General features: G+C 43.0%; 1 protein-coding gene across 1 annotated transcript; it reads right to left on the bottom strand.

Annotated features, from left to right (window-relative positions):
- Window positions 1-1,245: 1,245 nt before the first annotated feature.
- sec63 (SEC63 homolog, protein translocation regulator) lies at window positions 1,246-13,267 on the bottom strand. The gene is made up of 20 exons (XM_040124932.1): window positions 12,955-13,267; window positions 12,139-12,238; window positions 10,516-10,630; window positions 10,217-10,329; window positions 10,014-10,075; window positions 9,432-9,490; window positions 9,156-9,206; window positions 8,910-9,018; window positions 8,478-8,572; window positions 8,186-8,318; window positions 7,229-7,321; window positions 6,818-6,963; window positions 6,585-6,732; window positions 6,001-6,083; window positions 5,752-5,820; window positions 5,427-5,582; window positions 5,138-5,326; window positions 4,702-4,902; window positions 3,520-3,624; window positions 1,246-2,567 (listed from the first exon to the last, which is right to left on the bottom strand). The coding sequence occupies exons 1-20, from the start codon at window positions 13,076-13,078 to the stop codon at window positions 2,430-2,432; spliced, it is 2,289 nt and encodes a 762-aa protein (XP_039980866.1). The 5' UTR covers window positions 13,079-13,267; the 3' UTR covers window positions 1,246-2,429.
- Window positions 13,268-13,329: the final 62 nt, after the last annotated feature.

Raw genomic sequence — 13,329 nt, 5'->3', positions numbered from 1 at the left:
TAGTTTGTCCAAACTGAGACGGCCTGCCGGCCAGTCTCTTAGACGAGGTCTGTCATGGGAGACGTGGTGTCGTATTTAACCTCACTGCAGTTTTTATTTTCCACACAGCGTAAATCACTGATGCTACATTCTATTGCAGAGCGATAAATACTCAGAGTACAATATTACCTGTTAGCATACACCTGCTTTGAACACAATTACAGGAGGGTATAGTGCGCTTGTCGGTTGGTTGGTGTGAGTGAGTGAGTGTATGTGGTGTAGGGAGAGCGCGCCCACGGATATTCAACCTTTATCCCTCCCACACTAACATTACACACTGGAACATACAGGATATTTTTGGTGAAAGATTTTTTTATGTCTTAAAAACTGAACTGTCAGGTCATCAACATACAGTGAGAGCCAACAGAGCCATACAAGGAAGCTCTGATTTTCTTTTTTTTTTCCACTCATGAGTCTAACAGATGTAAAAACAAAGGTTAGAATGGAAGAAAACAAGACAAAGACCTACAGTATGTTACATTTGTTACAACTACAGCTTAACTGAGACAAAAACTAAAACTAAATTTAAATGAAAGGGGGGGGGGGGTCTCTCGTTTAGCCAGAACTGTTTATTCCAGAGACAGAAAAAAGGAAAAAAAAAAAAAAAAAGGAAACCCTCCAGGAGATTTGTTGGGGGAAAAAAGCCATCTGAAATGGCAGTTATTTCAAAACTAAGCTTGTTCTGCTTCAATGACTTAAGAGAAAAGGTGCTGGACAGAATATGCTTACACTACAAGTTATTTTCAACAGGTTTTTAGATCATGAGTGCTGTGTGTGTGTTTGTGTGTGTGTGTGTGTGTGTGTCAGGGACCTCATAATCCAATCCCTTTAACACAGCGCCCGTCACATGCCATGCTTGACTGCTAACCCGCTTTCAGCAGACAAAACTGTACTCATTAGAGGCTTTGTCATGGCAAGATCAGTGATATGTATCCCAAGACTTGGGAGCTATAGGTTACTATGAAGAGACTAATTCTAAACTGAAACAAAGGAAAAACACTGTTGATTTTAACAAACACCAAAAAAAAAAAAAAAAAAAAAACCTAAAAATTTTTTTTTTTTTTGCTCTCCCAAGAACCACTGGTGCATAGCACCCAAAGACTTGTATGTTGTGGTATTTCAGTTGTATTCATAAGGCCTTTTTGGACAATGAGTATACACTGGAATGTGCTACAATTGTACAAAAAAAAAAAAAAAAGAGGAAGGAAGTCACTTCTCTGAAAAGCCACAAGTACATATATATCTGTATATCTATATCAGTATCTCAGCCCCTTAAAAAGACTGAAAACTCACACCTTTTATGTAGTATATGAAGAAGAAGAAAGAAATCTTAACACTGCAAGTTTGCCGTTTTCCCTCATTACACTTGAGGTCATAATTCATTTCAAGGGCCACCTGCTTTCTACCAAAATGCAGTTTGATGTGGATCCCAGGGGCAGACCAGGCATCATTAACAGAACTGACTGGAGACCAGTATATCTGTAGACATCCCCTTCAACAAACAGGAAGTACACGTACATACAGGCGACTGGTGGGTGTGACAGCTGGGGGAGAAAAAAAAAAAGAAGAAAAAAACCACATACAAAAAAGAAACAAAAACTGATGAGCATTAACTGTGCTCCTGTGCGCTGAAAGAAGGAGCAAACGTCCCGATGGTTGACTCAGATGTGTTCCCCGACGTATACAGCTAAAGCTCACACTTCTGCAGTTTAAGTGTACAATAGAAAGTATCATTGGTGATGAAAACATTGGTGCTGAGTGATTTTAAAAATTAGGAGCGAGAGCAAAGTCATTATTTCTGTACGGAGGTCATGTGTTTTTCTGTTAATTTTGCAAACTAATTAGCTGTTATACATCCCCTCAAGAAAAGAGCCCAGATAATAGGTCCTCCAGTCCACAGTGTGTCAATCTTTCATACCTGTACAAACACATACAAGGTCACAAACCCACAGCATACAGAGACACACACACACGCACGCACACACACGCACACACACGCACGCACACACGCACGCACACACACGCACACACACGGGCCTGGTTAAGTATTCACAGAATTCTCTTCCGCCAGCAACGGAAAGTGAAGGAACAAGTCTCTGTAGAAAAGGGGAAACAGAGGGAGCGGGGTCACAGTCCATGTCATCGTAAGGGTCAAATGGACGAGGAAGAGGAGGGGGGCTAGGTGTGTATAAATTGTCCCCTATGATTCAGTGTGTTTCTGTGTGTGTGCGTGTGTGTGTGTGTGTGTGTGTGTGTGTGTGTGGTGGGCAGGGCATCGCTGCTCCTCGTTCGCTGCTCTTGAGTGCTGTTGTGGGGTCAGGGGTGGGTGGGTGGGTGGCCAGTCCATGGGAGAAGGCTGAGTGTGTGTGTTTGTGTGCGTGCGTCTGCGTTCAGTCGTTGTCCTCGTCGTCGTCTTCACTCTCCTCAATGCCGTCGCTGTCCTCCTGCTCCTCATCCTCCTCCTCCGTGTCGGGGATGTCCCACTGTGGGTGGTTGTCCAGCATGGCCTTGGCCTCGTGGACCTCCAACTAGGAAAACACAAGGGACACACAAAGTAGTCCACCAGACCTGAAATTTTTACCTCACTAAAGGTCAGTGCAACAACAAGTTTCTGATGTAAGATGCAGTGTTTTACTTCCAGTAAGAATGACCTTTCTGAATTGTTTTACAGAAGAAGCTGCAAGGCTTCTTTTTAAATTCACACTGGATAGAAGTTAAATTCTCAGCTGCAAAATGAAAGCACAACAGAGACAATGTACCCTAGATGGCTTGTCTAAATTAAATATTACTGATTCAATTCCTATTTCAAACAGAAATCTGTTGCTATTGCAAAAAACGTCTATCTCCAGTTCTTACCTATGATGATTTTTAAGAATCTACATCGGCTTGACATGACTTTTTTCCTCTTCAAACAGCAATTTAAGAACTACTTAAAAATATATATATATATATGCTTCCACAACTTAAAAAAACAAGTTTTAAGACTTAGAGAAATTTTGTGTACTTTTTTCAAAGTTTAGATGTTTTTAAATAGCTTTAAAAAGATACTGAATTTTAAGGTAATTCACGATTAGCTCCCAAAACTGACTGATTCTTAACCAATGGCAGCAACATCATGCCTTCAAGTGCACTCTATGTAAATGTCTAACGTGTAATAGAATTTTAAAAAAAAAAACAAAACAAAAAAACCCAGTTCAATTCATTATTTGGTTTGCCTTGTAAGAGATCCTCTTATATCCAACACCTTGGCAGCAATTACCACCATTGTTCAGCTAGCTTCTGCAACATGTTGGCGGTGGCTGGTGGGTCTATTGTCTCAGCTGTTTTGGCAGGAAAAGAACCATTATATCCAGGGCAATTTATACAGATTTGGCTCAAGAAATGGCTCAGCAAACTACTCTAGCCAGCAGTGGGAATTCCCCATGAAATCTCGCACACCAACACACACCAACGTACACACACAGACAGCTTTCTTGTCACCTTGAGTGGTTTGATCTGGTCCAGTCCCAGGTAGGAATCAGAGCGGAGGATGACAGAATATTGGTAGTTGCCCGTTTTGGAGGGAGCTGGAAACTTCAGCTCCACCTGGGAAAGAACACACACACACACACACACACACACACACACACACACACACACACACACACACACACACACACACACACACACACACACCTTTTAAAAACTACCCGAAGAAGCACTCAAGGTGCAGTCATAGCTGGGCATGATTGCTTGATGTATTGAGCACAGTGTTACATTAAAGCAGGTGCAAATGTTACTGTTTGCAATTGTCACCATGTAAAGAAATAAGGTGGCTGTCGTCAGCATTTAACAAGGTCCACCTTCTTATATTCATCAAAAACAGACACACTATTAGAAGCACCAGAAGGAGGCAAACCTGTCAAAGGACACATACACACACACACACACTCCACACTGCTAAATATTACAAAAAGAGAAACCGCTGTTACTGATGATGAATAATCATCTAGCTGCAGAGGGACGCAGTGCGGTAGGTAATCACAAATGACCCACCGCATGATGATGGGGTTCAACTGTAAATATTAGACCAGCATTACCCCAAGCTGTGATTACTATGTCTTACAATGACTAACATCTAATTATCAGCACAAGGAGGCTAATTATTATTCAGCGTGTGAGCGGAGAATGATCCATGAACGCAACGGCAATTTACTACCCTGTCTTGTTGATGAGAGCAGCCTTTCTGCCCTCCACAAAAACACATCTGTCAAACACACAGCGTATGAGCAGTCTCACAACACAAACAACGGAAGGAATTGTTGAAGTGACAGGGTAATTGATTGCTAGACGGTGAACTGTTGTGCATGGGTGGGTCACCTCTTGCTATTGCATTCCTTGAGAGCAGGAACAGCTGGTCACGCAGACCTACGCAGGCTTCATTAGGCGTTTACCTTGCTGTCAATCCTTATTGTTGCTGGAGAGCAGCGGCATCAGAGGTGCAAACTGAGCAAAGTAAACACTCACACATATACACACACACACACACACTCACACTCCTCTGTCAGGGAATAATGACACAAGTGCAAAAGGTTGCCTAGCAACAGGATGTGTGAGAGGCTAGGGTGCATATGAACACGCGCACACCCACACACACACACACACACACACACACAAGCTCACCTCTTCTGTGTCTTTTAGTGTGCAGACGTGGTAGGGCATGGAGACGAGGGTCTGATCTCGGCGGTCGGCGATGTAGAGCCACCACCACTCCTGCTTCTCCTCGGGGAAGTAGAGGCTGTAGACGGGATGAGTCACCTTCGACTTGGTCTCGAGCAGGGCCCGCTCTCGCCGCTGGATGCTCTGCTGCAACGCCTCCCACTCCTGACGGGGAGATGTAGACAGTGGAGGATGTAGGCAGTGTTTCCTTTACATTCATTAAGCTTAAGATACGTGAATGGCTTCTGTAAGTAACGATGCATTTGGAAGAAGTACTGTGCTGCTGACTCTTTTTATCACAGCATATCCTAAGAGTGAGTATCATGGCCTCGCAGCATGATTCTTTATTATATTGCTGAAGTCTGATACCAACATATGCAGCCAAATAAAGTTCCCTGACCTCTTCATCGTCGCCAGCCATCTCATCCACCTCTGTGTCGCTTTGCTTGTCGCTGTCTTCGTCCCTCTCGCTGGGAGAGTCCTTATTGGCTTCGCCCTCGTCGGACTCGCTGCCCTTGTCCGAGGCCTCGTCCTCTTCCTCCTTTACTGCTGCTGCTGATGCTGATGTTGATGTTGCTGCTACAACTTCCTGCGACATCAGCAGTGATAACAAGAATTTACGATTTAGGCAGCGTAGTTTTTGTAAATATATGACAATTAATCCAAGTCAGCTGGTGCCGGACACGTACATTTCCTGCCACGTTGCCATTGGCCTGCTTGGTTTTTGCAGGTGCAGGAGTGGCCTTCTTTTTGGTTAATTTTTTCTTCTTGGACTTGGCTGTCTTCTTAGCCCCTTTACTCTTGTTCTGCCACACTTTGGGTTTGGCTTTACTCGAGTCTCCTTGCTTTACACACACACAAAAAAAACAAGAACAAAAGGCTTGGTGAACACTACAGGATTTCTTGAATCATTAAACTTTTAATCATGGCTAAATCTGACCCAAACTTATAAATGAGTCTGATTTCACATGAGCTCTGTGTGTGTGTGTGTGTGTGTTTGTGTGTTATTCTTACTGCTTCCTCTGTAGCAGCAGCCTCCTCTCCTGGACACGGCGTTGACTCCTGCTCTTTTTCAAACATGTCCTGCACACACATTACACAGAGAGAGTGAATTCATGCTTTTCTACCAGGCATACAGTCAACAGTATACTCTAGTGGTCATCCAAGGAAATGCATGTACAAGGCAGCAACAACAGAAATCAAGCGGATTTACAAAAGTTGCCAAATTATGTAAGTGCTTAACCTAATGCAATCATTCCTTACCGCCATCCGTTTTCTGGTTAAAGTGACAGTTACTGTGACAATAGAGCCTGCTGTGATGTTATTGCTGTCCTCGTCATCAAGGACTGCAGAGAGAGAATAAAAAGAATTTGAAATGTCTGAGCATAAGCAAGTACAAAATCTATAAATATAACATATTGGCAGTTTAACAAAGTTAAACATCAGAGTTCACAGCCACGTTCCATTGGTTTGTCTGACACCGGAGTTAAAATTGAACCTGAAGTCAGGTTATGCTTGAACCCCATCATAGTTTCAAGAGTTTGTGATCAGTTATTGCTTAAGCATTGCTCGAAAGACCGCGAGAGTATATTTCCCGAGTCAGTAACGTTTACTTCATGTCCTATATCTTTCTCCACGTGTCGATGCTAGCTTCACTATACTCCGTAGTTAATCAGTAGCAGTAGTCTATCGACATGTACTATAACAAAGATTGTACTACAGTGAAGTCCCTTCAGCTGAAGTGACAAAAACTAAGACGCAACAATTTCACTGGCTGCTTATGGAAGTGTTTTAAGCCAAAGGTGGCCAAACAAAGTGTGTTTGTGTGTGTGTATTTTAGGACTGACCCTGCAGTTTGGTATCCATGGTGATGTGAGGGAAGCTGCCCAGAACAGCCATGACCTCATCATACTTCTCCTCCCCCAAGAAACGCAACATGCTGCGCCTGTCGGAGTCCTTGAGACTCACCAGATCCTGAAGGCTCCGAACTTTATACTGAAGAGGAGAGGACAAGTCATATATTTTCGCCAACTCGCTCAAGTACAATGCGTGTGTGCACATGCAGACACGTGGCAGGCACCTTCTTGGAGATGCAGTAGCGGAGGTGCTCCTCCTCAAAGTGGGGCAGCTGCAGAAGCGGTGACTTTGACTCCTGCAGGCCCTGCACTGTCATCTGGGTCAGCTTCATACAATTCTCTATGGTCACCAGTCGAGGTGCATGGAAACCTGGACAGAGGCATGGCAGTGTGCACATATATGCAGTCATGAAAACTATATCAAGGCATTACAATTTTGACTATAAAACAACAACAAAGCCAACTACTGAAATATAGATTTTGTCATCCAAGAGCCAGTGACAGATGAAGTGAGGGAACAGAGACTACAAACAGGGTTTACTGTGGTTATATAGATGCACAGCTTCCTCTGCTTTTACATATTCACATATAGGCCATGTTTATTTACCACCAGACAAACTATACTCTGTGTGTACCTCCTCTGCTGTTGGCCATCATGGTGAGCTGACAGCCCACGTTGATCATCTCCTGCAGAAGAGCTGGACTCTTCCTCACCACAAACCTCTGATCTGGGAATGGAAACATACATGCATACAATGTTCGGAATAACATGCCTCTGTCATCCTGTATCATGTTTCTTAGGTAAAGCGATATCTTTACAAAGATAGCACTATCATGCAGATAATTTTGGATTATTGTCCAAATAACAATTTTGGACAAGTCACGTGGATTTGTCTCGACTTTTTAAGTGAAAGATTTGAACGCATTCTCCTAATATAATTTATAGTCATAATGATGATGGTTTCATGATGGTGCAAATTAAAATTTGAGTGACGAGTTTTTCCCTTATTTACTCACTCCTCTCTAAATCAAAATCCTGGTAAAGGCCATGTGTTCACATCCCACATAGTGCGCTAACTAGTGCTCATCTCAGTCACCCTTCTCCAGCGTCTCTTTTTTTTTTTTTTTTTAAACAGCAAAACAAAACTACTCCAGACAGCTTGTGATAGTCGAGCATGTACATTACATCTGCGTAGGGCTGTTACATACAACATACAAACGGTACAGTTGTGTAATCATGATGAAATGTTGTGACTTTGCATCTTTACTCCAAAAAGCTTGTGCAACGGTTTTATTTCCCATTTTTGGAAATCTAAACAGCCCGTTCCTGACCATTTCGGTTGCTTTAGAAAAGTCTGAGATGGAGCTATACATGCTAACTCCCTGTGATTATGCAAACATATAAAATACAACAGTGTTTTAACTGACATAAAGGCAAGCGATAAAAGGCAAAACCTCGATTTAAACTTTATTTAACATTCTTCTCAGAGTAGTTTTAAAGAAAATGTAACATCTGTTCAGCTAGTAACAAATCCTTTGCATCAAGTCTTTAGACAAGTACAAATGGAAATTTCAATTTTTCAGTCTCCTACCTTCCTCTAACTCCTCTGATACGTCCATACGTGCCAGGTGGGAAAGCACTAAGACCCTGGCCTTTAAACTGTAAGGGTAACAGAACGGAGGCTCCTTCTTCTTCACGTTGATATTTCCTAATTCACGGATCAACTGCAAGAGAAACGGGAAAGGTTGTTTATGACACACACACTTGAGGTTACTCTGCAGTTCTTAGAGGATTTCCCGTTTGATTCTCAACAATCCATCTCTTCCACACACACAGATGCTGACCCACAAGCCAAAGCACGTTGCGTTGATGCTTGTTATTACCTGTGGCACTTCGATGTTGTCTGTTGGCCGTATGGTTGCTTCTTTATTGCTGCGAGGGTCAAACTCGAATGCTGCCGTTAACACCATGGCCAAGCCTGGAGGTCATATTTAGCCAAAAATAAAAACTTGTCAAAAAAGATGACAAGAAATTAAAGATTCATAAATGTGTCATGTGTAAAGTGGATGTCGCGCTTTCCGCCAATCTTAAGATATAAGAATTATATCATATCTGAAAGGGACCTCTCTGAAAACAGCCACAGCGGTGACAGCTGAATCTACTGCTCATCATAACTGTCTCCCAACCCAAGACTATATTAACTACATGAACACTCACTGTATTTCAAGCTTCCTTGGTAAAGATTATTTGTGGGTACATCACAGTTAAAGTCTTGTACATTACAAGTGACCATGCAGTGTGAAGGAGAAACTCACGCTTCATGTTCATGTTTGGCGTCTTGTACATGAAATGCATGAAGAGCTGGGTAGTGTTGATGAGGATCTGGTCTCCACTGTAGCGGATGGAGCGGTACCACCATGTGCCCTAAGGTATAGAAGGAAAAACACGCAGGACAGAAGAAATGAAAGTGAAACATCCATAGTATAAGAAGAAGAAAAGGCCACTATTGGAAACTTTCTATTTTGTACAAAAACTGACTTTAAATCATGTTGACGACTTACCACAACAACAGGAAGGATGACCATGAAGGCTAGTCCATACACCAACAGCACCTGCAAAGGTAAAGAAAAAACCATCGGACCAAATCACGTTTTAAATAAGACCTGCAACAGTATGCACAGTGATCCTGGATAACATTGTAGCAGAGAGCCAATGCATCAATAACCTCTTTGGGTGATTGAACGGATGGCCCTCTGCTCCTCACATACGAAAAACACAAGCAAATCAAGGCAAGTTTATCAGTTAAAACTACATTGACATAATCAATGAAAATATACCAGCATGGAGTTCTTCTGGTCAACAATCCAGGCAGGCAGGGCAATACCAAAGCTGGTAGCTAAAAAGGGAGACATAAGAGGCAATGGACCAAAATGGCAAAATCATGTTTACATACAGCAGTAAAATTTCCCTGCAACAGCACTGGGCTGCGTGAAGATTTCAGCATCACTGACAATGTCCAACTGCATGTCAACTAAGACCATGGGAGCCAGAAAGATTGTTTTCCCCGTTTACATTCATTAAAAAGTAGCATCTTTAAAAGAATGAAAAACTCCTGATAATGTTCAACAATTACTCTTCTGATCTACAGAGTTTAAAACCACGCAATCAGTTCTCAGAAGCCACCAAAATCTGCATGAAGACATTATTAAAGTGTCTCCCATTATTAGGTGGGAGACGCTTTTTCATCACAGGCGTTGGGTGTCAGCTCTCAGTGGAATGAATGGGCCTCTGTGATTCAATTCATCTTCCACTGTGAAACTCATTCATAAGAGGTTGACTCACTGGCATGAAGCACAGAAGGTGTGTCAACACGTAAAAATACTAAAGCCTACTGTGAGATTGAGAGTATCTTAATTTACCTCCTGGACCATCTGGGTTACCGTACATTTGCCAGTTCTGTCGCGACTGTTCATTGGTCAGACTGTGGGGAAACAAGTCGACATAAGTAAATGAGTCAATCGAAACTAAATGACAGGCTGCAGCAGGTGATTACTTTCATTATTGAATTCAGATGCAGTTTTCGCTGTCTGGATTATGAAGTCAAGACCTGACTGACACTTACGCAGCATAGGCTTTGGCAATTCTCATGAATGTGGCCTCATCACCACCTTTGTCAGGGTGGTACTTGAGTGACAGTACACGGTACTGCTTCTTGATTTCTGACAGAGATGCACCCTGGAGACAGAAATATAATTAAACTATATACACCATACATAACAGACATAGTCAAGTCCATCTTTTTTGTAGTCATCAAAGTTGATAGATCTAATATCTTGAGCAGACAAGATAAAAGTTCATAAACTTTTGGGACTTTAGTTTTTCAGTAGAATACAGCTGAGTTTATGTTTTGTGTGTGTTTACCGGGTCCAAGTTGAGGACTTCATAAGGATTGTACTCCTGGTACTCTCTATCCAGCTTGGACACCTTGTAGGCTAGCAGCAGGAACACAGCCCACCCAAATAACAAGGCTGCTTTCCTAAAAATGGAAACACATGAACAGGGAAAAAAAAAAAAAAATGTTACACACAAATGACTGTGTTCTCATTTTCAAACTGTGGCTTACAGTTATTAAAGCTACAAACATGAGGTTGTAATTTGATTGTAATTTCAAAACACTACAGAAAGCTCATCCTAGTCTACTGTATATAAACAGAAGAGGCAGGACAGGATCTGACATTAATGTCGTTTAGTATTTATGCATGGAAGTTGAACTTGTTTCCATGACAATGGCAAAACCCAATGGCCAGCTCTGCAACATCTGTTGCCATGACAACCGCTCACTAGCCTCAGAGTTGTCTGAGTAGTTCAACCAGAAAAATACACGATGGATTCCCATAATCAACAACATCGTTTTGATACAGTTGCAAAGAGGAAACAGATACTAAGATTTTGACAGAATGGTTAAAGAAAATCTCTTTCTATTCATGCCACTGAATAAACATGTTGGACACTTCAGCCAGCTTCTGTCACAAATGCAACCATGCAAATGAAGAATTTATGAATTTGAGAAAAAAAAACTGGATGTAGGTCTAGTGATAGAACAAGGGTGGAAAATGGAGGTATGAAGCTAAACAGATGAGAGGGCAGACAGAGAACAAAGAGAGGATATTCAGACAGACGCACTGTGACGAGGAGGCAAATGAGTGAGAGAAGACAGGCAGAGCAAGACGGCGAACAGCACTCCAACTCCCATCTTTCCATTAACCCCCAAACACAGCATGAATAAACAACACTGAGATAACAGGGTCATGTTAAGAGAAATTTTAAACAGCGCAACACAATGTTTACCCGAGCAGCAAACGTCCCTGAGAGGTTTACACATGAAAACAACATGAGCCAAACTTTGGCCAAAAGTGACACGCATACTTCACTTTTGGCACAAGTACATACTTCCGCACATGCATGTACGTAAGCTCGGGTTGTCTATGCTATGGACAGCGTGGCGTATGTCTCATCTTCACACCACAGTGACAACGTCCCCGTCCAGCTGGAAACACACGCGGAGTGAAGCTGTAAGCTATCAGGAACAGCTCCGGTGACGGGAGGATGACTGAGCAAACAGCTAAAGCAAGTCACACCCAAACAACAGAGGAGATCTGACATTTGCCAGCAAAGGAGAAGGGAGCCAACCTGTTACTATACGGCCTTGCAAGTTAAGGCCAATCATATGTCAAGCCATTTGCTTGGAAGTAACCCATCTGAAGCTGCACTTAGGTGTAACACACTAACATGGTTCCACAAATAACTATAAACAGTAAATAATTCAGGAGTCTTATCAACTTAAAGTATCTCAGGGCAACTTTAAATAAGAAGAGTGTGATCCGCTGTCAGAGATGTTACCAGGTGCTATGGAAGAATTTCAGGGAAAGGGAAGCCTGGTAAATCATCCCATTACCCACAAGCTGTGTGTTGACAAGCAATAACCCCCCTGAATTTTTGTGCATCATAAAACTACAAAACCAAATCCAATTAACTGAGACTCACTTTAGCGTCGGGACGATGCTCTGCTGTGACTTCATCAGCCTGAGCCGGTACCACAGGCACCTGCCATGGACCCTCCTCAGGCTCTTCAGACGCAGTTGTTCTGGAAAGACAATGGGCAGAAAGAGATTATTGACACATTAGTACTGTCAAACCGGCCAAAGTGAACACTGTTAATGCCACAGGGATAATGGATAACCTTACTTCCATGCAATATTTAGTCTTATATCGTGATATTAATATATTAACTGTTACCAGCATCTTAAGCCAAGCCCTCTATGGTGACCTGTCATTTAGCTATTCCCTATAGACCAGCAAAGTAAAAGTTTGTCAGTATGCTACGTAAAACGTGTTAGATATGCTGTGTTGTTGACAAACAGACAGCTGTATCAAGATAAGGATTTGTCAGGGTAAGGTCAATAAAGGCAGAAAGACGAGCTTGAGAACCTGCGATGTTGACGCTTTAGCTGAACTAGCCCAGCACTTAGCTTCATGTTTACCCACAGAAGCAGGCAACGCTGGCTTCATAGGTGCAGTTAGGACAGATGGATAGCTCATGGGCTGGTAGTTAGTGAAGCAGGATGGGTAGCTAAGCTCTGGACACTGAAACAGACGTGGACTAGCTAACATGAAGTTACTGCATCGTTTGGCTAGGTTGTACAGCCTCTGCATCTAGGAGGCAAGCCAGTCAGATTCACAGACTGCCAATCCGGTGAGCCTGTACGAGCCAAAACGCTGTCTGAACACCTCACGTTGCCCCGGCTGAGGTTAGTTAGTGAGTTAGCTAAGTTAGCTCAGAGCTCAGACATCGGGCCTTACCAGCATTCTGATCCCGGGGCCAGAGGTAATATGTGGCTGGGATCACAATGAGTCCGACGAAAGATGTTAGGAAATAGAAAAAGGTATTGCCGCTGTCATCGTACTGGAACTGTTGCCCGGCCATTTCGTAGCGGCGCTTGGGTCGCCCTTCTTCTCCACCGCCGCGCTTCCCCCCTTCTAGCCCAATGTGTGTGTCTGGACAGACCGTCAGCTAGCCAGCTAGCATCCAGCCAAGACAGCGCTGATCATCGGTGTACGTGGTGTACGCCTGCGCAATGTGGCCTTTCTTCTTCTTCTTCGGTAGGTGATTCAGCGCTTTTTCCCGAGCGTTACTGACCCCGAGAGGTGGCGATGAAGATAGACGGAGGCGCTGTG

This window comes from Xiphias gladius, chromosome 4 (genome assembly GCF_016859285.1).
Source record: "Xiphias gladius isolate SHS-SW01 ecotype Sanya breed wild chromosome 4, ASM1685928v1, whole genome shotgun sequence".
NCBI classification, from domain to species: domain Eukaryota; kingdom Metazoa; phylum Chordata; class Actinopteri; order Istiophoriformes; family Xiphiidae; genus Xiphias; species Xiphias gladius.
The sequence above is the reverse complement of the archived record's forward strand: the minus strand, read 5'-3'. Positions and strand labels throughout refer to the sequence as shown.